We start from the raw sequence: 22490 nt of genomic DNA on the forward strand, positions 1-22490 counted from the left end.
CCTAGATGTACTATAGTTGGAGAGACTTAACAGTAACTGACTTACTAATTGGCATTTCAAAAGGCAGTAAGAGATAAGCGTGCCCTAATGAATTTTGTTAACAAACATTTATTGACAGCTTGCTGCAATAAACATCTAGAAACTTAGTCTTATTTAGTTTCACCCTTCCTTTCACTTTCTTCTCATTGTTTTCATTTTGTCTTTTCTTCATCTCTGTCCTCATGTTTATCTTTCCATTTCTCCTTAGCTTTTTCTTTTTCTACTTCCTTTCATTGTTAATATCTTGCCTTTTCTGCTCTTTCCTCCTTTCAGTTTCTTGTTTCTCTTCTCCCTTAATTAAATGTAATTTGAAATAATTATTTTAACTTAATTACTCAAGGTAGTATTTTTTTTAATGTGTAATAAATATATCAAGGGGAGGGTGTAGCTCAGTGGTAGAGCACATGCCTAACATGCAGAAGGTCCTGGGTTCAATCCCTAGTACCTCCATTAAAAATAAATAAATAAATAAATGAACATAATTGTCTCCCCCCACCAAAAAAACATTTTTTTTAAATGTGTAATATATCACATTACTTAAAGGTAACTGTTTTTTTTAACCAATTCTTTATTTTTAATTTCAACTTATTTATAATTAATGCTTCATTAAACACCCTTTTACGTATGCCTTTTAGTTACTTGCCAAGTTGGAATGCTGTTTTGTTTTCTGTTGCCAGATTTGTAAGTACAGTACAGGAGTTAGTAACTTGTTCTTATTTAAGAAGGAATATGTCATGTTTTTGTATTTGTTAGAGTTCTCAACAGAAAGCAGAGGTTTCACTGTAGCATTTTTCAGTCTGGAAGTGGTATCTTGGGCATTATCTATGCTAGTCTTTTCAAACCGTTTTTAGCAATTCATTCTTTCTTCTAATGAAGCAATTAAGTGAAATATACATTATTCCCTTTTAAGAACAGTTCAAGTTCTAGTGCCATTACATAGACCAAAGCAAGGAAGCTGTTTGGATTAGAGGTGAGGGTAGGCAAAAGTGCCTGGAGTTGGGTGTCAGAACCCAAGTGAGGTGAGAGGAGAGCATCCACACAGGACGGGGGCAGTTCACTATGGGGAGCTGGAGACTGTGTAGGGGGAGGAGGGCATCCACACTACACAGGGCAGGTAGCCCAGTCTGGGCAACTGGAGGGCGAGAAGGGGGATGCAGCCCAGCAAGGAGAATCAGTTCCCTAGCAGGGTCCAAGGATCATCTACACACTGGTAGGAGAAATAATGTGGGTATCAGAGCCTGAGTTGAGGATACCCACACAGGGTAGGAGCAGTTCAGGTAGGGAATCTGAGGCTGAGCAGGATGAGGATGGATTCCCTGGGGAAGAGCAGCCTGGAAAGGGGTATTAGAGCCAGAGTAGAGTGAGGAGGGCATTCACAGAGAGGGATCACCCAAATGGGGTGAGGAAAGGGGTTCCTATAGAATCAGCCCAGCCCAGAGTGGGAATCACAGTTCATGCAGGAAAAGAGGACATCCATACAGGAGAAGGTTGGAAGAGGATGTAGGAGATTGGTTGCATACAGGAATCTTGATCAAATAAGTAAATATAATAAATATAATGGGATGCAGATTTCTTACTGTCAGAGAAAGGAGTTACCAATACAGAAAGAGAGAAGTAAAATGCATCTTGCATTGTCTGTATCGAATTGAAAGTATCATATATGAACAGATAGGTATAGGGGAAAACATAGATGCAAATGTGTGTTCATAAATGTGTGTGTGTGCCTATGTATGCATATATTGACTAACTGTCCACTTAGCGGGTTTAAGATCAACAACACCCCAAAACTAATGAGCACATCTTCTGTCCAGGTCTTGGCCTTTCAGGACCATTTTCCACTAAAAGAGTTCCTTATTTCAGGACTGGGCAGGGAAAGTACAAGAGGAGCCTGAAATGTCTTAGGCAAAAAAGCTTGTCAGAAAAATCTCTTAATCAAATGATCAAATTGATTGCTGCCAAAGGTGCATAACAAATCTAATGCGAAAACATGAGACAAATCGAAATAGAGGAACATTACTGTCCCGTAGTTTTGAGAAGTGTCAGGTGTTACAAAACTCAAGGAAAGTCAGAGAAACTCTTCTAGGCTGAAGGAAACTAAAGAAACCTGACAGCTGAATTCAGCATATGATTCCAGGCTGAATCCTTTTGCAATGAAAGACCCTATTGGGACAAGTGGTGAAACTTGAATGAGATCTGAGGATGGTAGTAACGTATGGGTGTTAGTTTCTTGGTTCTGATGGTAGTGTTGAGATTATGTAGAAGATCTTTTTAGGACAAACATACCAAAGTATTTAGGAATCTCAGGACATTAGGGCAGCAACTCTCAAATGATTTAGGCAAAAAAAGTTCTCTTTTACAGCGTCTTTGGTGTGACTGTTTCAAAATAATACAATCATTTTAAAATTATGGTTGTCTGGAGCTAAAGTTCTAAAATATTTGAATCAAAACAAAGTCTCTCAGACATAGAAAACAAACTTATGGTTACCAAAGGAGGAAGAATAGGGGGAGGGATAAATTAGGAATTTGGGATTAACAGATAACACAGTACAATATATATAATAGATAAACAACAAGGACATACTATATAGCACAGGGAACTATATTCAATATCTTATAATAAACTATTTGGAAAATAATCTGAAAAAGAACATGTATATATGTATATATAACTGAATCACTTTGCTGTATACCTGAAACATTGTAAATCAACTATACTTCAATTTTTTAATAAAAATAAATTAAAAATAAAACACTTGAATCAAACTTTAAATGGCTACTGTAGCTTTTAGGGTGAAAACTAAGATTGATTTGATCTGAGTAGAGAATATTTGTTAAGACAAAGATTGTAGTAAGTCTGGCAAGGTATGTGAGAGCTAGATTATCAAGGCCTTGAATTCCAGGCTAAGAGGTTTGGACTTTATAGCCAGAGAGTTTGATGGGTAGGGGTTGGCTGTTGGGTCTCTTGAAGAGGATTGAAGCACTCTTTTTAACTTGGTTAATTTTTTTTTTTTTTTGAAGTGTAGTTAATTTTTGATGTTGCATTAGTTTCTGCCTATAGCAAAGGGACTCAATTATATATGTATACTTTTTCATATTCTTTTCCATTACAGTTCATTACACGATACTGAATTTAGTTCCGTATACAGTAGGACCTTGTTATTTATCTATTTTATATATAGTAGTTTTTATCTGCTAATCCCAAATTCTTAATTTATCCCTACCCACTTAAGTACTCTTTTTTGGAACATTTATCTTTCCATGTGCTTATGTCTTCTGAAGAGAAGTGTTTATCCAGGTTCTTTGCCCATTTATTAATAGTGCTTTTTGTGGTTTTGATGTTGAGTTATAAGAGTTCTTTATCCTGGATACTAGATGTTTATCAGATATATGTTTTGTAAATATTTTCTCCCACTATTGGTTGTCTTCTCATTTTCTTGATACCTGTCCTTTAATGTACAATGTCGTTTAATTTTTATGGAGTCCAGTTTATCTATGTTTTCTTTTGTCACTTGTGCTTTTGGTGTCTTGTCTAATAATTTGTTACCAAATCCGAGGTCCTGAATTTACCCCTTTGTTTCCTTCTAAGAATTTTATAGTTTTAGCTGTACATTTAGGTCTTTGATCCACGTCAAGTTAATTTTTGCATGTGGTATGAGGTAAGGGTGTAAGGGGCTAGCTCCATTCTTTGTAGTGATTCAGTTGTCCCATTTGTTGAAAAGACTATTAGTTTTTTTTCTTCTTCTTCTTTATACTTTTTTGCTTCTTTCTGTGCTTCATAATTTTTCATTGAAAACTGGACATTTTAATATTGTAATGTAACAACTCTGGAAATTAGATTCCCCCTAGAGTTTGTTGTTGCTGTGTTTTGTAGCTGTTGTTTGTTTAGTGAATTTCCTGAACTAATTTTGCAAAGTCTGTATTCTTTGTCATGTGTAGGCACTGAAATCTCTCTTTCATCAGCATAGTGGTTCACTAATGATTGAACAGAGATACCTTTAATCACCTGACGGGGCAGGGAGAACTCTGCCAGACTTTGTAGATTGGCTCTCTGGGTGTTTTGGACCCTGCTTTCACCTCTCAGCCAGGCAATTTACAACTCTGCATTAGCTTTCACTTCCTGCTCATGCAAAGCCTGAAGGTCAGCAGGAGGTGAGAGCTTAGGGCATTCTCAGTTCTTCCCTAAGCATGTTCCCAGCCATGGACATGTAAGTGGCCTTCTAGGGTTCCAAGAATATGTCAAAGCTTTTTCAAAGCCCTTATTCTCCAAACTGTCTCATTTCCCAGCCTTTCCTCCCCAGTTTTTTGGTTTGTCTGTTTGCCCCAGCTGTTATCTCTTGCCCCAGCCAGCAGAGAGGCTAATGCATTTGATTTTAAATGTTTTAGACAAATGCTCTGTCCTGGGAGAGTTTCAAGTTAGGCAAAATAAAGTCAGACTGTTTAAGATCATTGTTCAGGGAGCCACCAAACAGGCAAATAATAATAATAATAATAATAATAATAATAATAATAATTTAGAGAGACAATTTTTGGGCATTCCCTACTGTGCCATTTTCACTGATGTAACCTCCTCTCTCTACATATATATTTTTTAAATGTAAGTTACAGCCCACTTAGGATCTACAATTTTAAAACACTGGTCTAATATCCTTGATGTACTAAGAACATATGAACTAATAAACAAGGTGAAGATTTCCACTCTAAGGGCGTGTTGATTAACCATTCAGAGTATAACAAAGGAGTCTAAAAATATAACCAAAGTGATTTGTTCCACCAACCTTCAGGTATGTTGGCAAAATTGTAGTCACCACTCACCATGTTAATAGGATATCCAGACAAGTTTCTGAACAGGGTTCCTGTTACAGATATTTTCACCTCCACAAAGTCCTTGGACTGTGTGGTGTACTGTGCAATTACTTCTTAGAGTGATGTTACTATAGACTCTTGTCCTCTTTTTCAGCTTTGGGACATCCGTAAGAAAGCAGCCATCCAGACATTTCAGAACACCTACCAAGTGTTAGCTGTGACCTTCAATGACACAAGTGATCAGATTATTTCTGGTGGAATAGACAACGATATCAAGGTATGTTAGATGTTTATGTTATGTTTACCTTTTACCTGTCTCCACTCACAGAGATAAATCTTTCTGAACTTCTTAGCTTTGCACGTTGTACCAATTAAATGGAAGATAATAACTTACAACTTGTTTTCTTTCTGTCCTATCCTCATTGACTTCCTAAATCACGGTTATATTACAGCTCATATAAATGCTGTCAAGGACTGGGCAGTTAATGTGAAGTGGGAAGTCCCTGTGTGGGAACTCTGGAAATGAAGAGTGCATTCCCTGCCTAAAGGCATTTGAAACCTTTTTTTTTAACCTACACTGGCCTCATAAGATAGCAGTAAATCAATTTGTGATTCTGTACCCTAATCTCTCATTGTGTCTTTCTTTTTGAGAATATGGAAAGGAAGTTTGGGGGGGTCCATAGCTAAGAATATGAGGAGGTAATGATGTTAGAGAAAGAAGCAGTAGACTATGTGGCAGTACAGTGTCGCTCAAGCTTTCAAATAACTGACTTGGGGTCTAATCTCAGTTCCAACATTTTCTCGTTTTTTGTGACTTCAGGCTAGTTCTTACTTCTTTCAGCCTCTGTTTTCTTGTGTGTGTAGCAGGGGTAATAATAATATCTACCTCATAGGGTTGTCACCGGGATTAAATGAGCCAAATGCATTAGAGCACCTAGCAGAGTTTCTGGACATAGCAAGTGCTATGAAATATGAAATGTTTGAGGGTAGGGGCAGAGGGAGGTGATACAGTTTGTGTCTGCTTTTGCTTATTGGCTTCCTTAGGTATTTCAAAGACTTTGACTTTACCTTCTTCTTTGTCATGAGAGTAATAACTGGGTAAATACTCAACTTCTTATGTTGTCTCTACCTAGAAATTGTACTGTATTCCCATCCCTCCTTGCCTCCTTTGCAGTTACTATGGGTGAAATGTCCTTGCTTTTGTCTAAAGGTGGTCCCTTAAATGAAAGGATTTCAACTCTTTTTTCCTATCTCTACCTTGTGCCATCAATTTTCCCAGATCCTATGTTTTCAACCTCCTCTTCTGCTTTCTTCTCATTAGCATTTCATCATGTTCAGATTTCCTCTTGGTGGGGAAAGGGGTCTTCTATTCCACATTTTCTTGTTACTGTCCTGTCAGTCTTCCCCTTTACAGCCAAACTTCTTGAAAGACAGTGATGGTGGTTTTAATAATAATAGTGTTACCATCACCATCATCTAACACTTAATTTTGTGTCAGGCATTGTTCTTAGAACTTTACATTATTAATTCATTTAAACTTCACAACAACCCTATGAAATAAGTACTATTAATGCCATTTTACTGATGAAGAAACTGAGCTAAGAGAGGCACAACAACTTAACCCAATGTTACACAGCTAATAAGTGATGAAACCTCAGTTCCAAACCCAGAGTTTGGTTCCAGAGTCATACTCTTAATACCTGTGAGAAATCCCCTGAAGATTTTCTCTACTTACTGCCTTTAATTCCTCACCTTCCTTTCATTCCTCAATTCCATCTCATGATCACTCCTCAGCAGTCTGGCTTCATGCCTCCATTGTTTTATTCTCTTCAAGGTCATCAGTGATCTCTCTGTTACTAAGTCCAGTAGATCCTTTTAGTTTTTTTGTTTGTTTGTTAAACTGGCTATGACAATGTACTGTCCTACCCCTTCCATCAGGCATATCCTTCCTCAGATACCTCTGCAAGCTATTCTGTGTATTCTTTAAATGTCGTTATTCCCCAGGGTTCTTTCCTTGGTGCTCTTCTTTTTTTTTTTAACATTTTTTTATTGAGTTATAGTCATTTTACGATGTGTCAAATTCCAGTGTAGAGCACAATTTTTCAGTTACACCTGAACATACATATTCATTGTCACATTTTTTTTTTCGCTGTGAACTGGTGCTCTTCTTACTTCATACCCTTCCATGGACAATTCTCATATAGTTCTGTGACTTTAATTGTCATCTCTGTTGCTGGTGATTCTGTGTTCTCAGCCTAGAGCTACATCTCCACATCCACATATACAACCAGCTACTCAGCATCCCCCACTTGGATGTCTTATAAGTACCTCAGAAATCACCATTTCCAAAATTCAGTTTCATATCCCTTTCTGCCCTATAACTATTTGGGAAATGTGCATTCAGAACATGAGGGCTTAATTAGATTTTTTTTTAATTGAAGTATAGTTGATTTAGAGTGTCTCAGATGTTAAAGTGATTGTTATATATTCTTTTTCAGATTCTTTTCTATTATAGGTTATTATAGGATATTGAATATAGTCCCCCGGGCTGTAGATTAGGTCCTTGTTGTTTGTCTATTTTATATATAGTAGTGTGTATCTGTTAATCCCAAATTCCCAATTTATCCCTCCTCCTAATTAGATCATCTTAATAGCTAATGCGTTATTTCCCTGAGTGAAGTTTGGGAGCCCACTATCATTAGAATCACTAGAAGGCTTCTAATATGTATGAAAGCGGATTAGTGTCACTAAGCTATGATAATTTCCATACTTTTAAGTTGTTGTTAGTATTAAATTTACATACAATGAAATTAATTTTTAATTTTAATTTCTATGAATTTTAATGCTTGTGTAGATTCATGTAGCTACCACAGACTGTACAGAACAATTTCCATCACCCCAATAAACTTCATAGTACTCCTCTGGGTCAAACCTTCTGCCCAACCTAATCCCTCCCAATCATTAATCTGTTCTTTGTCCTGTAGTTCCTGTTCTAGAACATCATATAAATGGAATCTTACGGTAGATAACTTTTTGAGACTGGCTTCTTAAATTTAAACTATGAGAATTTGATCCTCTCATCTCTACTGTGGGGATAGTAGCCTAATATTAATATTCTTGTGCTAGTAAAGTCTTCTTGCCACAAATTGTGTGGCTTATTTCGTGCTCTTTGTCTGTACTGTTTCAGGGCCTTCTATAAACAAATGTATCCAGTTGTTCCATAGTCCTGAAAGGACTGAGTCCCTTTTTTGTTTTGAAAGCTTTCCGTATCTTCTCAGACACACGCTGTATGCTGTACCTTCTCTTAGGTTAGATTATTTCTTCAGGTATCTAATCCCAGCCTTTGTCTGTAGATACATACTAATTTTGTTTTGAAATCTGAACTTATCTCAGATTTGAGGAATGTATAAATATAGTCCCATGAGTATGGCAGTTAATGAGTTTACATTCACAGCCTTGTAGTCTTTATCTTTCTAAACTAAAAAGTCTATCTGGTTCACAAACATTAGAATTTTTCTTTCAGTGCCTCATTTTCAAGGAATTTTTTTAACTAGAAGTGCACAGAGTATTCCCAAAAGTGGGACATTCTTATTGTGGTACTTGGTCAGGATCGTTGCATTCTCTTGTCAGCATTGGAAACTCTGTATGCTATTTACAGTATATCTTATTTTCCAAATTAAAAATCAAGGTAGGCTTTCCTGATTTGACTACTTATTTACCTTGAAAGTTTTGCAGAAATACAAAAATTGCACTCAAATGTATATTTAATAAAACAACTTTATCAGGAATAAAATTATTAAAATGAGATTAAAGTATTTATTATAATTTAAATTTTTTATTAATAAAAACGATCATTTGTTCATTGAAGAAAATTTAGAAAACGTAAGAATAGGGGGGAAAAAATCACTTGCAGTCTTAGCATCCAAATTTAGTCACTCTTGATATTTCAGTATATTTTCTCCCAGTCTTTTTCTGTGCCGTAGTGTTTTATATGTAAACATCTTAATGTTCACACTTTGGGTAAAATCTTACATGTTGCTCTTTTCACTTAGTAACATATATCTAGTCTTTTGTCTGGAACCCCCCACTGTACACATTGCTATGGCTAGTTTAGTCTTCAAAGCTCAGCTCAGACATCTCTTTAGAAACGATTTCTTAGATGAAACTAGGCCCTCAGTCTAGTTGCTCTCCAATATATCGCTCTTATTTTCTTCTTAGCAATGTAGTTAGGATTATTTTTCTGTTTCTTTTTTTCTCTAGTTTTATTGAGATATAATTGGTATAGAAAATTGTATTAGTTTTAGATTTACATCGTATGATTTGATATATGTATATATTGCAAAATGATTACCATAAGATGTCTAGTTAACATCCATCACCTCACATTGTTACTTTTTTTTTTTCTTGTGATAAGAACATTTAAGATCTATTCTCTTAGCAACTTTCAGATATTCAGTAAGTATTGTTAACAGTAGCCACCGGGCTATGCATAACATCCCAGAACTTAGGATCCTTTTTCTGATTCTGCCACTTAATTTGCTAGCTATGTGATCTTAAGAAAATTGTTTAACCTCTCTGAGTTTCCGTATCTTATCTCTAAATGGGAATAGTCAGTCTTCTTCATAAAATTCTTGCATGGATTCAGTGAGGTAAAAAATATAATATTCTTTGCAACGTAGCAGTTACATAGTAAATGTTCAGTATATGTCAGCTGCCATCATCATCATTTTTCTTTTATTATTAGAATAATCAATTATTTAGTAATCAACAATCATATACTGGACATTTAGGCTGTTCATATGTATCACTATCACAAGTTATGCTGTCCTGGACATATTTGTGTGTTAAACTCCATATTTAATTACTTTTTTAGAATAGATTTCTAGATGAAGATTAATGTGTTAACAAATACAAGGCTGTTTCATATTTTGGATACAGGTTCGCAGATAGTGTTTTGGTGATAGCAATTAATAAAGACAGTATTTGATACCAGGTTGCTATGGTTGTTTGACTTCATTTTGCTCCTGTATGACTAAGGGGTGTGCTGGAGAGATGTGAGACCATAGAATTTCTGTCTTCTCTTTATTTAACAACACCCTATTCTGACATGCTTAGGGGTGAGTAACTGCCCTTGGATCCAGAAAGACAGTTGTCCTTCGGCCCTCATAAATTTCTTTAAAAATGCAAAAGAGAGGCTCCTTTTCCATCAGAAACACACAGAGAATGTCAAACCTGAAAGGGACCTTAGACATCTCGTTATCCCTTTTATTTTACAGATGACTAAAGCAAAACACTAGGAGGTTAAGTGATTGGGCTAAGATCATGTAGTCACTCACTCAGTGATTGAGCCAGGACCAGAACTCTGTCTCCAGACGGCCAATAATCTTGCACTCTACCATTGCCTCTAGTCAATTAACAAACACCTTTTAAGCAGTCAGAGACTTACCAGTCTTGAGCACTTGCTTGACAAAATTCCTACACTGCCTTACTACTTCTACAGGAAGTGCTCCTGAAGAGCCTGGTTTTTGTTTGCTTCTCAGTCTCAGATAGCACTGCCTATTCTAAGAAGGGGGGAACAAAGAGGGAATGGAAACCTGTTTAAAATCTAAGGTGATACTTACCTGGCAGGGGAGATACCGTGATCACAAAGGTGATTTTCTCAGGGCGAGGCTTATCCATTGTACTACAGATGTGCTGATCCCTGCAATTTCCCTAAATGTGGGAAACTCGACTGCATAATTTGTGGTAGTGGGGGACTGCGTTCATGCTCTCCAATAAATAAATAAGTAAATAAATTTTAAAAATCAATCTAAGGTGAGCAAATTCTGTGTATGTTTCTGAGCAAATATGTTTCTCTTGGGATTTTCTTCCTGGGCATAGGATTGGGGAATCAGAGGAAGATTAATAAAAGAAGAAAATGCTCTTCTGCTTGATGACTTGAAGGTCTGGCTGGCAGTTCTTTGACATTTGTTACAATTCTGAGCTCCAGTTAAAATGGGAGTTTAGTCGACTTTTTTTCTTTTTAATGTAGTGGGTAAAGGGATAGAATATATCCTCATTGATTCTTCTGCCTCAGCTCTCATCCTTTCCAATTATCTGGGCCAGAAGGACCTTTCTAGAATCTGAACAACGCATTCCACTACTCTGAACCCTTCTGTGGCTCCCCAGTGAGGGAGATTGAAAAAGTCCAAGCTAGGCATTCAAAACCTTTCATGAGCTGGCCTCTGCTTGCCTACTGCTCACGCAGTGTCTGTTGCCTCTCTTTGCCCATTCCCTACAACCCAGCAGTTTTTTCATGTCTCTCTGCTTTCATACATTCTCTTTGCCTGGGAATACCCTTCTACTTTGTCTGAATGAAAAAATACCTCTTTCTTCTTCATACCCCACTCAAGTGCTTTATTCTCTATGAAACCTCCCCTTACTCTCATCCTTGTATCACAGGAGCATTAAACCCTCTGCCATCTTTGCTGTTGCACCTTGTACAGACCTCTCATCACTTGTTTACTCCCTACTAGACTGAAAGCTCCTTGAGAGCAGGGTTGTCTTTTTTATCCCCAACAGTGCCTGCCACTAACAGATGCCCAGACATTCACTGAACAGCTGATTAGGACATCTGCAAAATGTCTTTGCTTAAATTAGTGCCCTGCTCACTCTTCCTTTGGCAAATCCCAGATGCATTTTGGCTCTGCAAAACAACGTGTGCTGGCCTCAAAGAGGAAAGTCTAGAAATAGCACCCAAATGCTGTGGGGGATGAGGAATTGCATTCTCTCCTAGAAAGCTAAAGATTTCAACAATGCCTTCTCTGAAGAGGAGGAACAATGGCTTGAACAAAAAAAAAGTCAGCCACTCAGGCCTTCCTGATTATTGAGGCAGCAAACATCCTGACACAAAAATGATTGTATATAAAGTGTGTTGGGTTCCACACATGAATGAGTTATTGATGGAAAAAGTGGAGTTGTGTGCCTTATGTATTGCTTTGACATAACAACACCGAACTCATTTCTAGATGAGGAAAATGCCTTGCTTAAAGGGACAGCAAATTTTTCTTTTTTTCATTTAGGAAAAGTACGTGGCAATATTAAATCAAATTCAGATGAAATTTTATATAATAACAATGACCTTAACAAAATTGCTATTCTTTTTCCATGTGACATTCCAGACCATTTTTATTGCCTTTAATACATTTTTTACATAGTTGCAGTCTATGTAAATATAAATACTGTTTTGTATTTTACTTATTTGCTTAATAATAGCTTATTTTATAAACATTTTTACATTTGATCATCAGAATATTTTTAGAAAGTTAGGTAGTTAATAATAGCTACCAATTGTTGAGGGCCTGCTGTGTACCAGGCACTTGCTAAGCATTCCATCAGTAATCCTCACAATAGCCATAAGAGGTAAATGTTATCCCCATCTTACAGACCAGAAACAGTCTAAGAGAGGGTTAGTGGCCCAATAACATATAACTTTTGAGTTGCAATGACTGGGGTCAGTTTGACCCTAAATCCTCACTCTTCCCACTCTGCTATTCGATCTCCAGCATGAGAGCTTGTAGTGTTGCAGTGTGTTTATCAGCCATAATTTAATAAACAGTTTCTTTTTCCTGTTTGACACTATGTCATTTTCAGCCGAACCATTTCTCTTACCTTTCCTACCCTGGCAACAGTGAATGTACAGTTTATTTTTCTTTTAATAAATAGCTTTTCTGTAGTGTGTATGTATGTATATATGCATATTATGACATTCAATGAAGTTTTAAGGCATGGTTTTGCATATTACCTTGCTGTATACATTTTACATGCAATCATGCCTTTTCAAATGATTTGTTTCTTTGTTTTCATATGGTTTTAATAGTTTATTTTTAGTTGCTAAGAATCATAGTTTAAGCATTTTAAATGCTTCTTAGTTTTTAAATTCCTAATATATTTTGTTATGGGTTGAAAATCATCTCTTTAGATTCTATTTCTTTTTGTTAAACTTTATCTTAGTATTTGACATTCATTATATTTTTCTAGTCTAACATAGTATCTTTGACACTTCTTTTAGAAAGACAAAAGAGTTTTTTCTTCTTTGATAGAAATCCTGTATTTTGTGGTAAAGTAATACTTGGCCCAGAGGCAGATTAAGAAGGGATACCAATTTTCCCAGGCAGTTGACTCTTTAGTAATTCTATTTCTTTGCTGTTCACAATTTGATTTCTGGGAGCGCCTTCTTACTTTGTTTTGCAGGTCTGGGACCTGCGCCAAAACAAGCTGACGTACACAATGAGAGGCCACGCAGATTCAGTGACTGGCCTGAGTTTAAGTTCTGAAGGCTCTTATCTCTTATCCAATGCAATGGACAATACAGGTAACTTTGGAAAAGAAAGCTCTGTCAGTGCCCTGTGGACCCTAAAGAAAATGGTCACTAGGTGCTAGAGATGTGTGCTGGGATAAAAGAGTTAAGGATGGCTTGCAGGTATCCACCAGGGCAATTAGGAAAACAGGTTGTAATAGAAAAGCTTTAGAAGAGATGGTCAGGAAGCCAGGATTCTAGTCCTTGATCTTCCATCTAATCCCTGAGCAACTTTGCATATAGCATTTCTCCTCTCTGGGCATCAGTTTCTACACTGATAATGTAAGAAGAGTGGACTTTCCTTTAAGGCCCATTTCAGCTCTGGTATGCTATGCATGCAAGGCTATGGATCCAGGCAGGATCCAAAACACTCCTAGTGATTAGTTTGTTGAGAATGATGAGAGTCTGGAGATCCATCCAAGGCAGTTCTCAAGCATTTTGAAAGAGTAACTAACAAGCTCAGATGATCAATAAACCCATTGATATCTCAGTTGTGCTTTTTCTGCCAGTATGTCTTTCCTCCCCACTCCAAAGCATTGATGTGATAAGAGATCCTCATTATTCTGGATTTACACAAACACACTCTTGTCCTTTCTTTGCTTGTTTTTGAGTTGTTGGGTGTGAGAATGGGTTTACTATGGCAATAAAGAAAGATGGCTTGTTGGATTATATGCTTAATATTGGGAGAGATTGGAAATACCCCTCTGGTTCATAGACTCATCAGGAACCAAAAGGTTTTCACTGACATTTTGTAACAAAAACAGTGCCTCACACTCAGTGGGTGCTCAATTAATAATTGTTGAATGAATGAACAGGCTTATCTCCTGACTGTATTCTCAGCTCAATAGCAAACTTCCATGTATAGCTTCACCTTTTTATGCCTGTCTGACTTCAAAGATTTTTTTTCACATTCAAATAAAATGACATCACTCAAATTCCACTGTAGGTTTAGCTTTAGTTTACAATAGCTGTAGCCACTGCTTACTGTGAGTGTTTACATCCTATTTCAGTAGACTTGCTGTTGTCTAATTCTAGCATTGTTCATAGTAAGGAAAGATGAGATCCATAAATGGTTATTAAAGTAAAAATAAGAATTTCTTGTTATGGTTATATAATAAAATTACGAATTCTTTATTTTTGTTTATTGCCACCAATCTTTTAGAGCCCTTTCACATATATCATCTTATTTGTTTCTTAAAATATTCTTATTTTTTAAAAAAAGAACAATGATATTCTCATTTTACAAAGGAGACCAATACACAAGGAATCTTGTTCTTTTCCTGATATCCCCCATATATATAATAGAATTGGGATCAAAGTTCACTTTTTCTAATTCTTGGTACAGTGTTTTTATATTTATATATATATATATATGTATACACACGCACACGCACACGTACACGTATATATATATTTGACCTTGTTCCCAACTAAACTGTAAGGTACCCCTATGAGCAAAATTAGAAAAGGTAGTCATAAGTTTGGTTTTTATAGATTATCACAGTAGTCAGTGGTATTTAGATTGTCATATTGAAACTTTGCCAGATGTGACTCTTGGGGTTGGCAGAAGAATCATTTACAAAATGTTTTGTTGAAATCAGTATCACACCCAGCTGCTTCCTGTTGCAAATCTCCAGCAGTGTGTTTGACATTTTCACTTCCTACGCTCTCAGTTTTCCTCTGTGCCCTTAGTGCCTGTTAATGGAACTCGGCTGCATTTCATTCCCATTAGAAAAAGAGAAAAGCCTTATCAGGTAGCAGAATACTATGGTGGTCCTTCTTTACCCAGGAAATAACATCTGTCATTGACATGATACTGATTTCAGCTGGGTTCTCAGGAGGCCCCTGGCTGATAACTGTTTTGCTTTGTTTGAATTCACAGTGCGGGTCTGGGATGTCCGGCCGTTTGCTCCCAAAGAGAGGTGTGTGAAGATATTTCAAGGAAATGTACACAACTTTGAAAAGGTAAGTTCTGCATGGCAGAGGAATTTTACTGTCCATTTGATTCAAAGAAACATTTAAGATGGTACTAGGGTGCAACATTTATACATATCAAATCATTATGTTGTACATCTAAAACTAATACAATGTATATAGGTCAATTATATCTCAATTTTTTTAAAAAGGTGATGCTAAGGGTAAAGAGCCCTGAGAAAGGACTACGTTCCAGTACCACTGTTTTCCATCAAAACTGTTCTTGCCAGAAATAAAACTAACAGAAACATATGGAAGAAGGCACTCATATAGATAGATAGTGATGGGATTTCTGACTTCAATAAGACACTCTTTTTAATTCTTTGGGAACTTTGACCCTTATAGGGGAGTGTTGCATGTGGGACCCAGCCTCCCATGGCCGTTACCCAGATGGCATCCCTCCCCCTCCAGTAACCAGCTGTTCGAGCCCTGAGAGTACATCCCTTCCTTCACTGAGCACCACAGGCCAAGTTCTGAGAGAGAAATTTTTCTAAACTCTGAAATCCTTGGTCAGCTCTTACAAGTAGCTTTTCCTACATATAGTTTGTAAATATAGACTAATGTTTTTCTTTTGAGAACCCATTGAGATTCGGTTTCACTTTCTAAATCAAATTTTATTTTTTGATGGATTTGGCTTTATTTTTGTTTTACTTCCAGATAGAAAAAAATTAATGAGGAACAAGATAAATGCAGCAAAGGGAGCCTCCATTTGTAGGCAAAATTTTGTTACCAGGTCCACTCTTAATTTACTGTAAATTAAGCATTTTCTACAGTTGGTTTTTATATGGTTTGAAATACAGCAAAGCATGCTGTCTTGGGCTGTGGAATATAAGATAATTGCTGGCTATATTCTGGGGAGAATAATTAAAACTCTACTTAAGAAATTTAAAGTTTCTTAGTGATGCTATAGCCTAATAAAGATGGGTTTGGTACATTATGGTATTCATTGGATTCCTGCTTATTCATCACTATAGAATCTTCTGAGATGTTCTTGGTCACCTGATGGAAGCAAGATAGCAGCTGGCTCAGCCGACAGGTAAGGATTACTGGGTGTGAGGTAAAGAATGATGTAGCTATGCAGGTGTCTTCTCATGTTTAATACATTAAGTGCAAATACTGAGCTGAGCAGACAGAGTTATAGCTGTGCTCGGAGATGAAGCCATGTTCAGTCTGAAAGGTTTAAAGCTCGTGTAGACAAACACATCATTTCTACCCTCTTTGGATACATTTTAGACCTGAAGGGTAAAAAATTTCTTTGATTGATGGATTCCCTTTGCCATCAAAATAAAATTCAGACTCCTAATCTGGCTTCAGTTTCCCTTATTAGATTCTTTTGCCGTGCTTCAGTTCATTCAAATGCATATTGTATGTACTTCTCCCCCACCGTCAACACAATGCTTCCCTCACTTAGAACTTTCCCTATTCTTACATCCCTTGTGCCTCCAGTCTTCTCTCTCATATCCCCTCTTCTCCATTATCCAAACTCCTATATCTCTCTAGTAACCACCTTTATATCATATCTGTAAACTTCCCTGGCCCTCTATCCCTCACCTCTTGGGCATAACTAATTGCTCTTTGCTCTGTCCTGTAGTCACACCATATACACCTAACCTTTTTTAGCATTTATTACATCTTACAGTAAGACAAACACAGTGGGAAACACCTACTGAATTATTTGTTCCTAGATGCAGGAAGTGAGTCTTAGTCATCTCTGAACCTTGACCTATTCTAAGCAGTTAGTGAATACTACATGAATGAATCCCTAGCTCAAGGATGGCAGTCAGACTTTGCCCTGCATATCAGCTCAGCTATTGATAATAGCTGTCAGTGTTGAAGATGATTCAGAGCTGGGTCTGGGTTCAATGGGAAAAGTGTCATGATTGCTAGATGAGAGGTCTGGCAGCATGTGGGTTAGGTATTTTCCAACCCTGAGCTGAATTAAAAGACTGTGAAGCTTTAACTGTCAATGTAAACTGGCTGAGGAATTAAATTATAAATGAGGAACAGAAGGGAGAGAATTCTTTGGTCAGATGATCGTAGTATTGATATGTCTATGGTGACCTATAATTGGGAGAGAGTCAGAAGTTGAATAGGGATGTCCAGGTGCCCAGGCTGTTGGGGCACAAATGTGAAATGGTAAAGAATGATGCCCTCTGAAGGCAGACCCTAGGTTTAGTCCCATTGGGAGCTGTCTTACCCCTTTTTAGCTTAATCTCATCTTCCTCTGCCTTCAGAGATTTTTCTGCTGCCTGACTGAAACAGGCACCATCCTGTAGATGTGAAGCTTTTCCTAGGCTAGGTTGGGCTTTCAGCATGTTCCATAGTCTTCTATTTGGGGCTCTAGCACAACCATAAAGAAGCCTCACTTTGGTCTGTCCCACACTTTCTGACTTGTAAACAATGTTGAACATACTTGAATATTCTATAGTCCCCCCTTTTTTTTCTGGCACATTTAATGAAAAATACAAGTATTCTGGTATTTTCTAGGGGAGAAGGGACCCAGGTAAAACAGTGGCACATTGCTGATTTGAGTGCTGGTGGTTTGGAGAGCTGCCTTGAAGAGAGAATCAAAAGAATTTTCAGTTGCCAGGTTTCTAAAGACCTTAAAAAACAGGCCTAAGGTGTCTTACATTCTGACAGTAAGAACCATTCTAAGTATTTCTGCATGATTTTCATCAGAGATGTTGTATCTTTCCCATGTAATTAAGTTTTTTAACGACACCTGCCTAGCTTTTCTTCTGAGCAGTTTGCTTCTAACATTGGGCCTTTCTGACTTTCAGTGTCCTCTCTTCCGTCTTTCCCTTCCCATGTTCATTTAAACCTCACATGTGGAAGCATGGCACTGCTCCAGCGAAAGCCTGTGTGTCTACCTGTTGAGGGTTGCCACATTTCATAGGCCACCTCGCCAATTAGCCTCAAGTCAACAAGCAGCTCTGTTACATAAGGAACCTGGTCCCTGCCGAATGTTGCCATGCCAAAACAAGGAGAGGATAAGGATTCCCTCCAAATTTAGCATCTAATTGGCAGCCATGGAGAGGGAGCCCCTGAAGTAAACCCTTGGAGATCTGGAGTTCTGCTGGCTTTCATGTGCCTGAGAAATGTATCCTTCCTTCTCAGAGAACTGCTTTTCAGCTTGGCCTGGATTTGGCAAATTTCCCCTCCCTACATGTAAATGACCTACCTCCTCATGTTCAGACATGAAACCGTTCAATAGTTCCTATCAGTGACTACAAGAAGACTGGTCAGTCTCTCTGCTATGACTGATGTTTTTAGTTTTTAGCCTTTTGAGTTCTTGTGATTCTGTTTTGATAACAAATATTTTTATTCATCATAACAATAACTGTCATTAATTCTGCATGCCAGGCACTTTGCATATATTTCATTATTTTTCTCAACCAAGCTGTGAAATCAGTATTGTCTCCATCAGTACTCCGTATCACTAAGGAAAGAGAAGCTCAGAGAAGTTAAATAAATGTCTAAGGTTACTTAGCTATTAAATAGTTGCATTGAGACTTGAACCCAGGTCTTTATGACTCCAGAACTCATACACTTTTCCAATATGCCACGTCGCCTTAGCTGGATTAATGGGGACAGTTACTTGTGCATGGCAGGAAGGAAGACAGTAGGGAAAATAGGAGCATCAGAGCCAAGGAGTCTATAGACACATAGGGCTCCTTCTTCTTTTCCACCTTGCTTGGAACTTTTATTTAGTTCCTGTGGAGCCTAGCCCTTGTGAGCTAAACAGTGTAATTAAGAAGCTCTTATTTATTTGCATCTTAGACCAAAAGTGTGATATTGTTCAGAACTAGGCATTTTATAATCAAGTACTGATGAGTGTACCCTTTCAGGTGTTGACTGAACAAAACAAATATGTAAATAACCTGTTTGAAAACCACTAGCATTTAAAATTTACCAACAGATTATCTTTGTGTCGTCATATAAAGATAATATTTATTTATTTTACCTTCATGTTAAAATCGCCCAAGCAAGGCTAAGGGTCAAAGGAACTTCTTTGGGAGGTTGGGGGCGCTGCCAAGGGTCACGAGGTGTTTGAAGATGGTAAGTGAAAGGGGAATACTGAAATGTATTAAGAGTTCTCATTTTAGTTCTGCCACTGAGCTGCTAGTAACCTTGGAAAAGTCACTTCGTTTTCTTATCTGTAAGATGAGTTTAGACTGGCTGATTTCTGTTGGCCCATTCCCATGCTACAATTTAGTGTTCTTCCCATGAATTCATTGCAAAATTTGGATCAAGTGAGTATTTGGGTTGTGTTTATATAGCCAAAATTTCCTGTCCCTTTTGAGGGCTCTGATTTGAATACAATACTAAGAAGTTCGGGTGGATCTGCAACCTAGGCTCCCAACTTGCCTTGAGTTGGGTTACCTTTAAGACATTCCTGGATGCATATGAAGTTAACTACACATCCTAATTATAAAGGTGCTATTTAAAGAAGATTTCTGTGTGGGGTCTGGAGGAAAAACTGTTCATCTTACTTCTCCATGATCATTCCTATTTCAGAAGTTTTTGCTTGAAAATACCAGTAATGCTTATATTTTAAGCTATTTCTATTTCTCCACCCAGTTGCTCAAGGGCAGGATCCATGCCTTATTTAAAATCTGTATTCCTAGTTTCTAAAAGTCAGAACACAGTTCAGTAAATATGGAGTGAATAAATAAATGGTTGCTTCTGTTTCCCTTAAAAAGCTATGCTTCTGTGCTGCTCTCAGCTCTGGGAGGCCTTAGCCTTGTTCTTCATCATACCTTGCAGGTTTGTGTATGTGTGGGATACCACAAGCAGGAGGATTTTGTATAAACTACCGGGCCACGCTGGCTCCATCAATGAAGTGGCTTTCCACCCTGACGAACCCATCAGTAAGTCTGTCCTGACACAGGGGAAAGGGAAACTGTGGGAATCCCCCTAAAGGGACCCTGAGAATACAGAGGCAGAGTTTTATGTGAATTCCCATGCAAGCAGTCTTTACGGGGATCATTGACAGTCTCACCATTGTTCTAAGTAGTGAGAGTAAGAGCAATGATCATTTTCTTCTCAGCCTCAAAGGGAAGTTCGTTAGTCTGTTTCTAGTTCCTTTGAGTTTACTTGCTTCAGGTCTATGTTTCAATAATGTATTCAGATAAAAGAATGATGTTTCTTAATATTCAGTTATGAATTGCAACTTACACTTTATCGGCTAGCTAAACTAAATAATGGGCCTTGAATTTAAGGAGAAAATGTGCCTTCTTCCAGGGCTAAGTATAACAAGCAGAAGCACATTTATAAAATGACAACAGACGTTGATTCTTTTTTTCTAGAATTACTGAAAAGGTCTTTTCGTAAGGTTTGACTTACAAGGGACATCAGGGTTTAGACCCTGATAGTGTAATTCCCGTAGCACAGTCTGTCCTCGTGGTTTCGAGAGGACTTGGGTTGAAAAGCCAGGCTGTAGTTTTCTGTGAATGATGTTTAGGAGGAGGGGAATTTAAGCTAAATCCAATTGCTCTTTTATACCAAAATTGCCTCTTGATATAAGAGCCCTTGAGCACCAAGTCTCCTTTAGCCTTCTTTATTTCCAGTTATCTTCTCTGTTCTTTTCACCTCAGTTCTCTCAGCATCCAGTGACAAGAGACTATATATGGGAGAGATTCAGTGAGGAGACTCCACAAGGCTGCTTGACCCTGAGACCTCAGACAGCATAAGTGGCATGAAATGATGCCCAAGCCAGCATCCTCCCTTCAGATGAAGATCAATACTAGCAAGAAAGAAGGAAGAGGTGGCCATATTCCAGCAACACATGTATCCCATTTCACCAGGATGATTAAGGCAAGCTTACAGTGGTCTCTTAAAACCACCTGCCAGATTTCAGGGACTGTTTGGTTTTTTTCTTCTTTTTTTTTTAAATAAGTTTTCTTCAAAGAGACAGACATTGGTTGTAGTTTCCTGTTTCCTGATCCAGGCTGAAGACAGGGAATATGACTGAAATTTATTTCTTGGGGATTTTTTTTTTTAATTCAGTAACTTGTATGATATTTTCTTTCTGTGTTTCTCTGACTCATTTTGTATTAAAAGCCAAATAGATGTCTTTTTACAAGAGCCATGTGGATTGGATTTATTGCTGTCTTTTCCTTGAGGCTTCATCTCCGTAAATTTAAGCAGGGCGTGATGTGGCCGGGGGATACATACAATCCTTTAAACTCCTGAGAAGTTAGTGGGATATCTTGGGCTTTTTTCTCCTCTTCTGTGTTTTCTGGTTTACTCACTCCCATGAAAATGACAGAATAATTATCAGTAACAAATACTTGTCTTCTACTAGAAGCATAGCAGTCATGAGGTGATAAATAAGGTCTGAAGAACCTGGTTCTTACATATTTTTACATGGTCTTTAATGAACAGGGTCTGTGTTTACTGTGCCTTCTACCAAAAACACTTCTCTGAGCAGCAGTACCTGTTCTGGTTTGCTGAAGTGGGCAGATTTGGGGCAGTCTCAGCTGGTAACCAACAGCATTGTCTGGAATGCTGTATAAAACTCAACTCAAAAGGAGTATGAGAAAGTTATGGTGTAACTGGACCATGATATTGTCTAAGACTTTTTTGATGATTCTGTGTATTTGTCTGTCTTTCTCAAACTAACAGGCATTAAGAAATGCTATTAGTTGCCTTCTATCCTCAAGACAGGTTGCTATCTCCCTGGGTGACTGTGCCCAACACACAGATCGGCACTGATGAACTGGGGAGTGGAGTGTGTATTTTCTGAACCTCCTGTCTCAACTCAAAGGTCTTCACACGTCCAACCTGTTCTGAAAATGTTTGGTTATATATTTTTGGCTCACAAATTGAATCCTCTATCTTAAGTTATGGAAGAGAGGATAGTTTTAAGTGAGCACATGTCCAAGATTTAACTTGGACATTAATGGAGGAACTAGTGGGATGATAAAGCTGTCAAACCAGTTACTTTTAATACAGTGAATAAAGTTTAAATAAAGTACACTGGAAACAGCAATTTGTTGTTCCTGGGAGTTAAGGAAGTTTCACAGATTGTGTGATTATGCTTAGATTGGGTCTTACGGAATGAGTAGGACTTTGGGACTTTGCCAGGTGAACAAAAAACATGTGCATTCCAAGAAACGGCAGGCACAAGCTTGAAAGTTTGGTGTGTTTCATGAACCAAAAGAACTTCAGCATGGTTAGCAGCGGGGAGCAGCAGATAGTAAAGTTGCAAAATTAAGTAGGAGCCAAATCCTGGAGAGCATGTACTTTATGTAATGTATCCTGTAGGTTGAGGCTTCCTAAAGTGTATTCCACAGCATACCATTTTCCTGGTATGTTAGATATGTTGGGGCAT

The 22490-nt window shown here is 37.7% G+C and overlaps 1 protein-coding gene and 1 non-coding gene across 2 annotated transcripts in view; both read left to right on the forward strand.

The window, feature by feature from the left end:
• Positions 1 to 21241, forward strand: part of SNRNP40 (small nuclear ribonucleoprotein U5 subunit 40) — a 30320-nt gene extending 9079 nt beyond the window's left edge. The window contains exons 5-10 of the mRNA XM_010952198.3: positions 4997 to 5119; positions 13075 to 13195; positions 15063 to 15145; positions 16129 to 16190; positions 19922 to 20025; positions 20752 to 21241. Of these exons, the coding sequence (XP_010950500.1) occupies positions 4997 to 5119; positions 13075 to 13195; positions 15063 to 15145; positions 16129 to 16190; positions 19922 to 20025; positions 20752 to 20801 (543 nt within the window). The 3' untranslated portion in view covers positions 20802 to 21241. The remainder of the gene's footprint in view (positions 1 to 4996; positions 5120 to 13074; positions 13196 to 15062; positions 15146 to 16128; positions 16191 to 19921; positions 20026 to 20751) is intronic.
• On the forward strand, positions 10456 to 10619 carry LOC123616070 (U1 spliceosomal RNA). Its single transcript, XR_006723927.2, has one exon. It is a non-coding gene; the product is annotated as a U1 spliceosomal RNA (small nuclear RNA).
• Positions 21242 to 22490: the final 1249 nt, after the last annotated feature.

Source organism: Camelus bactrianus, chromosome 13 (assembly GCF_048773025.1).
Source record: "Camelus bactrianus isolate YW-2024 breed Bactrian camel chromosome 13, ASM4877302v1, whole genome shotgun sequence".
Classification (NCBI taxonomy): Eukaryota; Metazoa; Chordata; class Mammalia; order Artiodactyla; family Camelidae; genus Camelus; species Camelus bactrianus.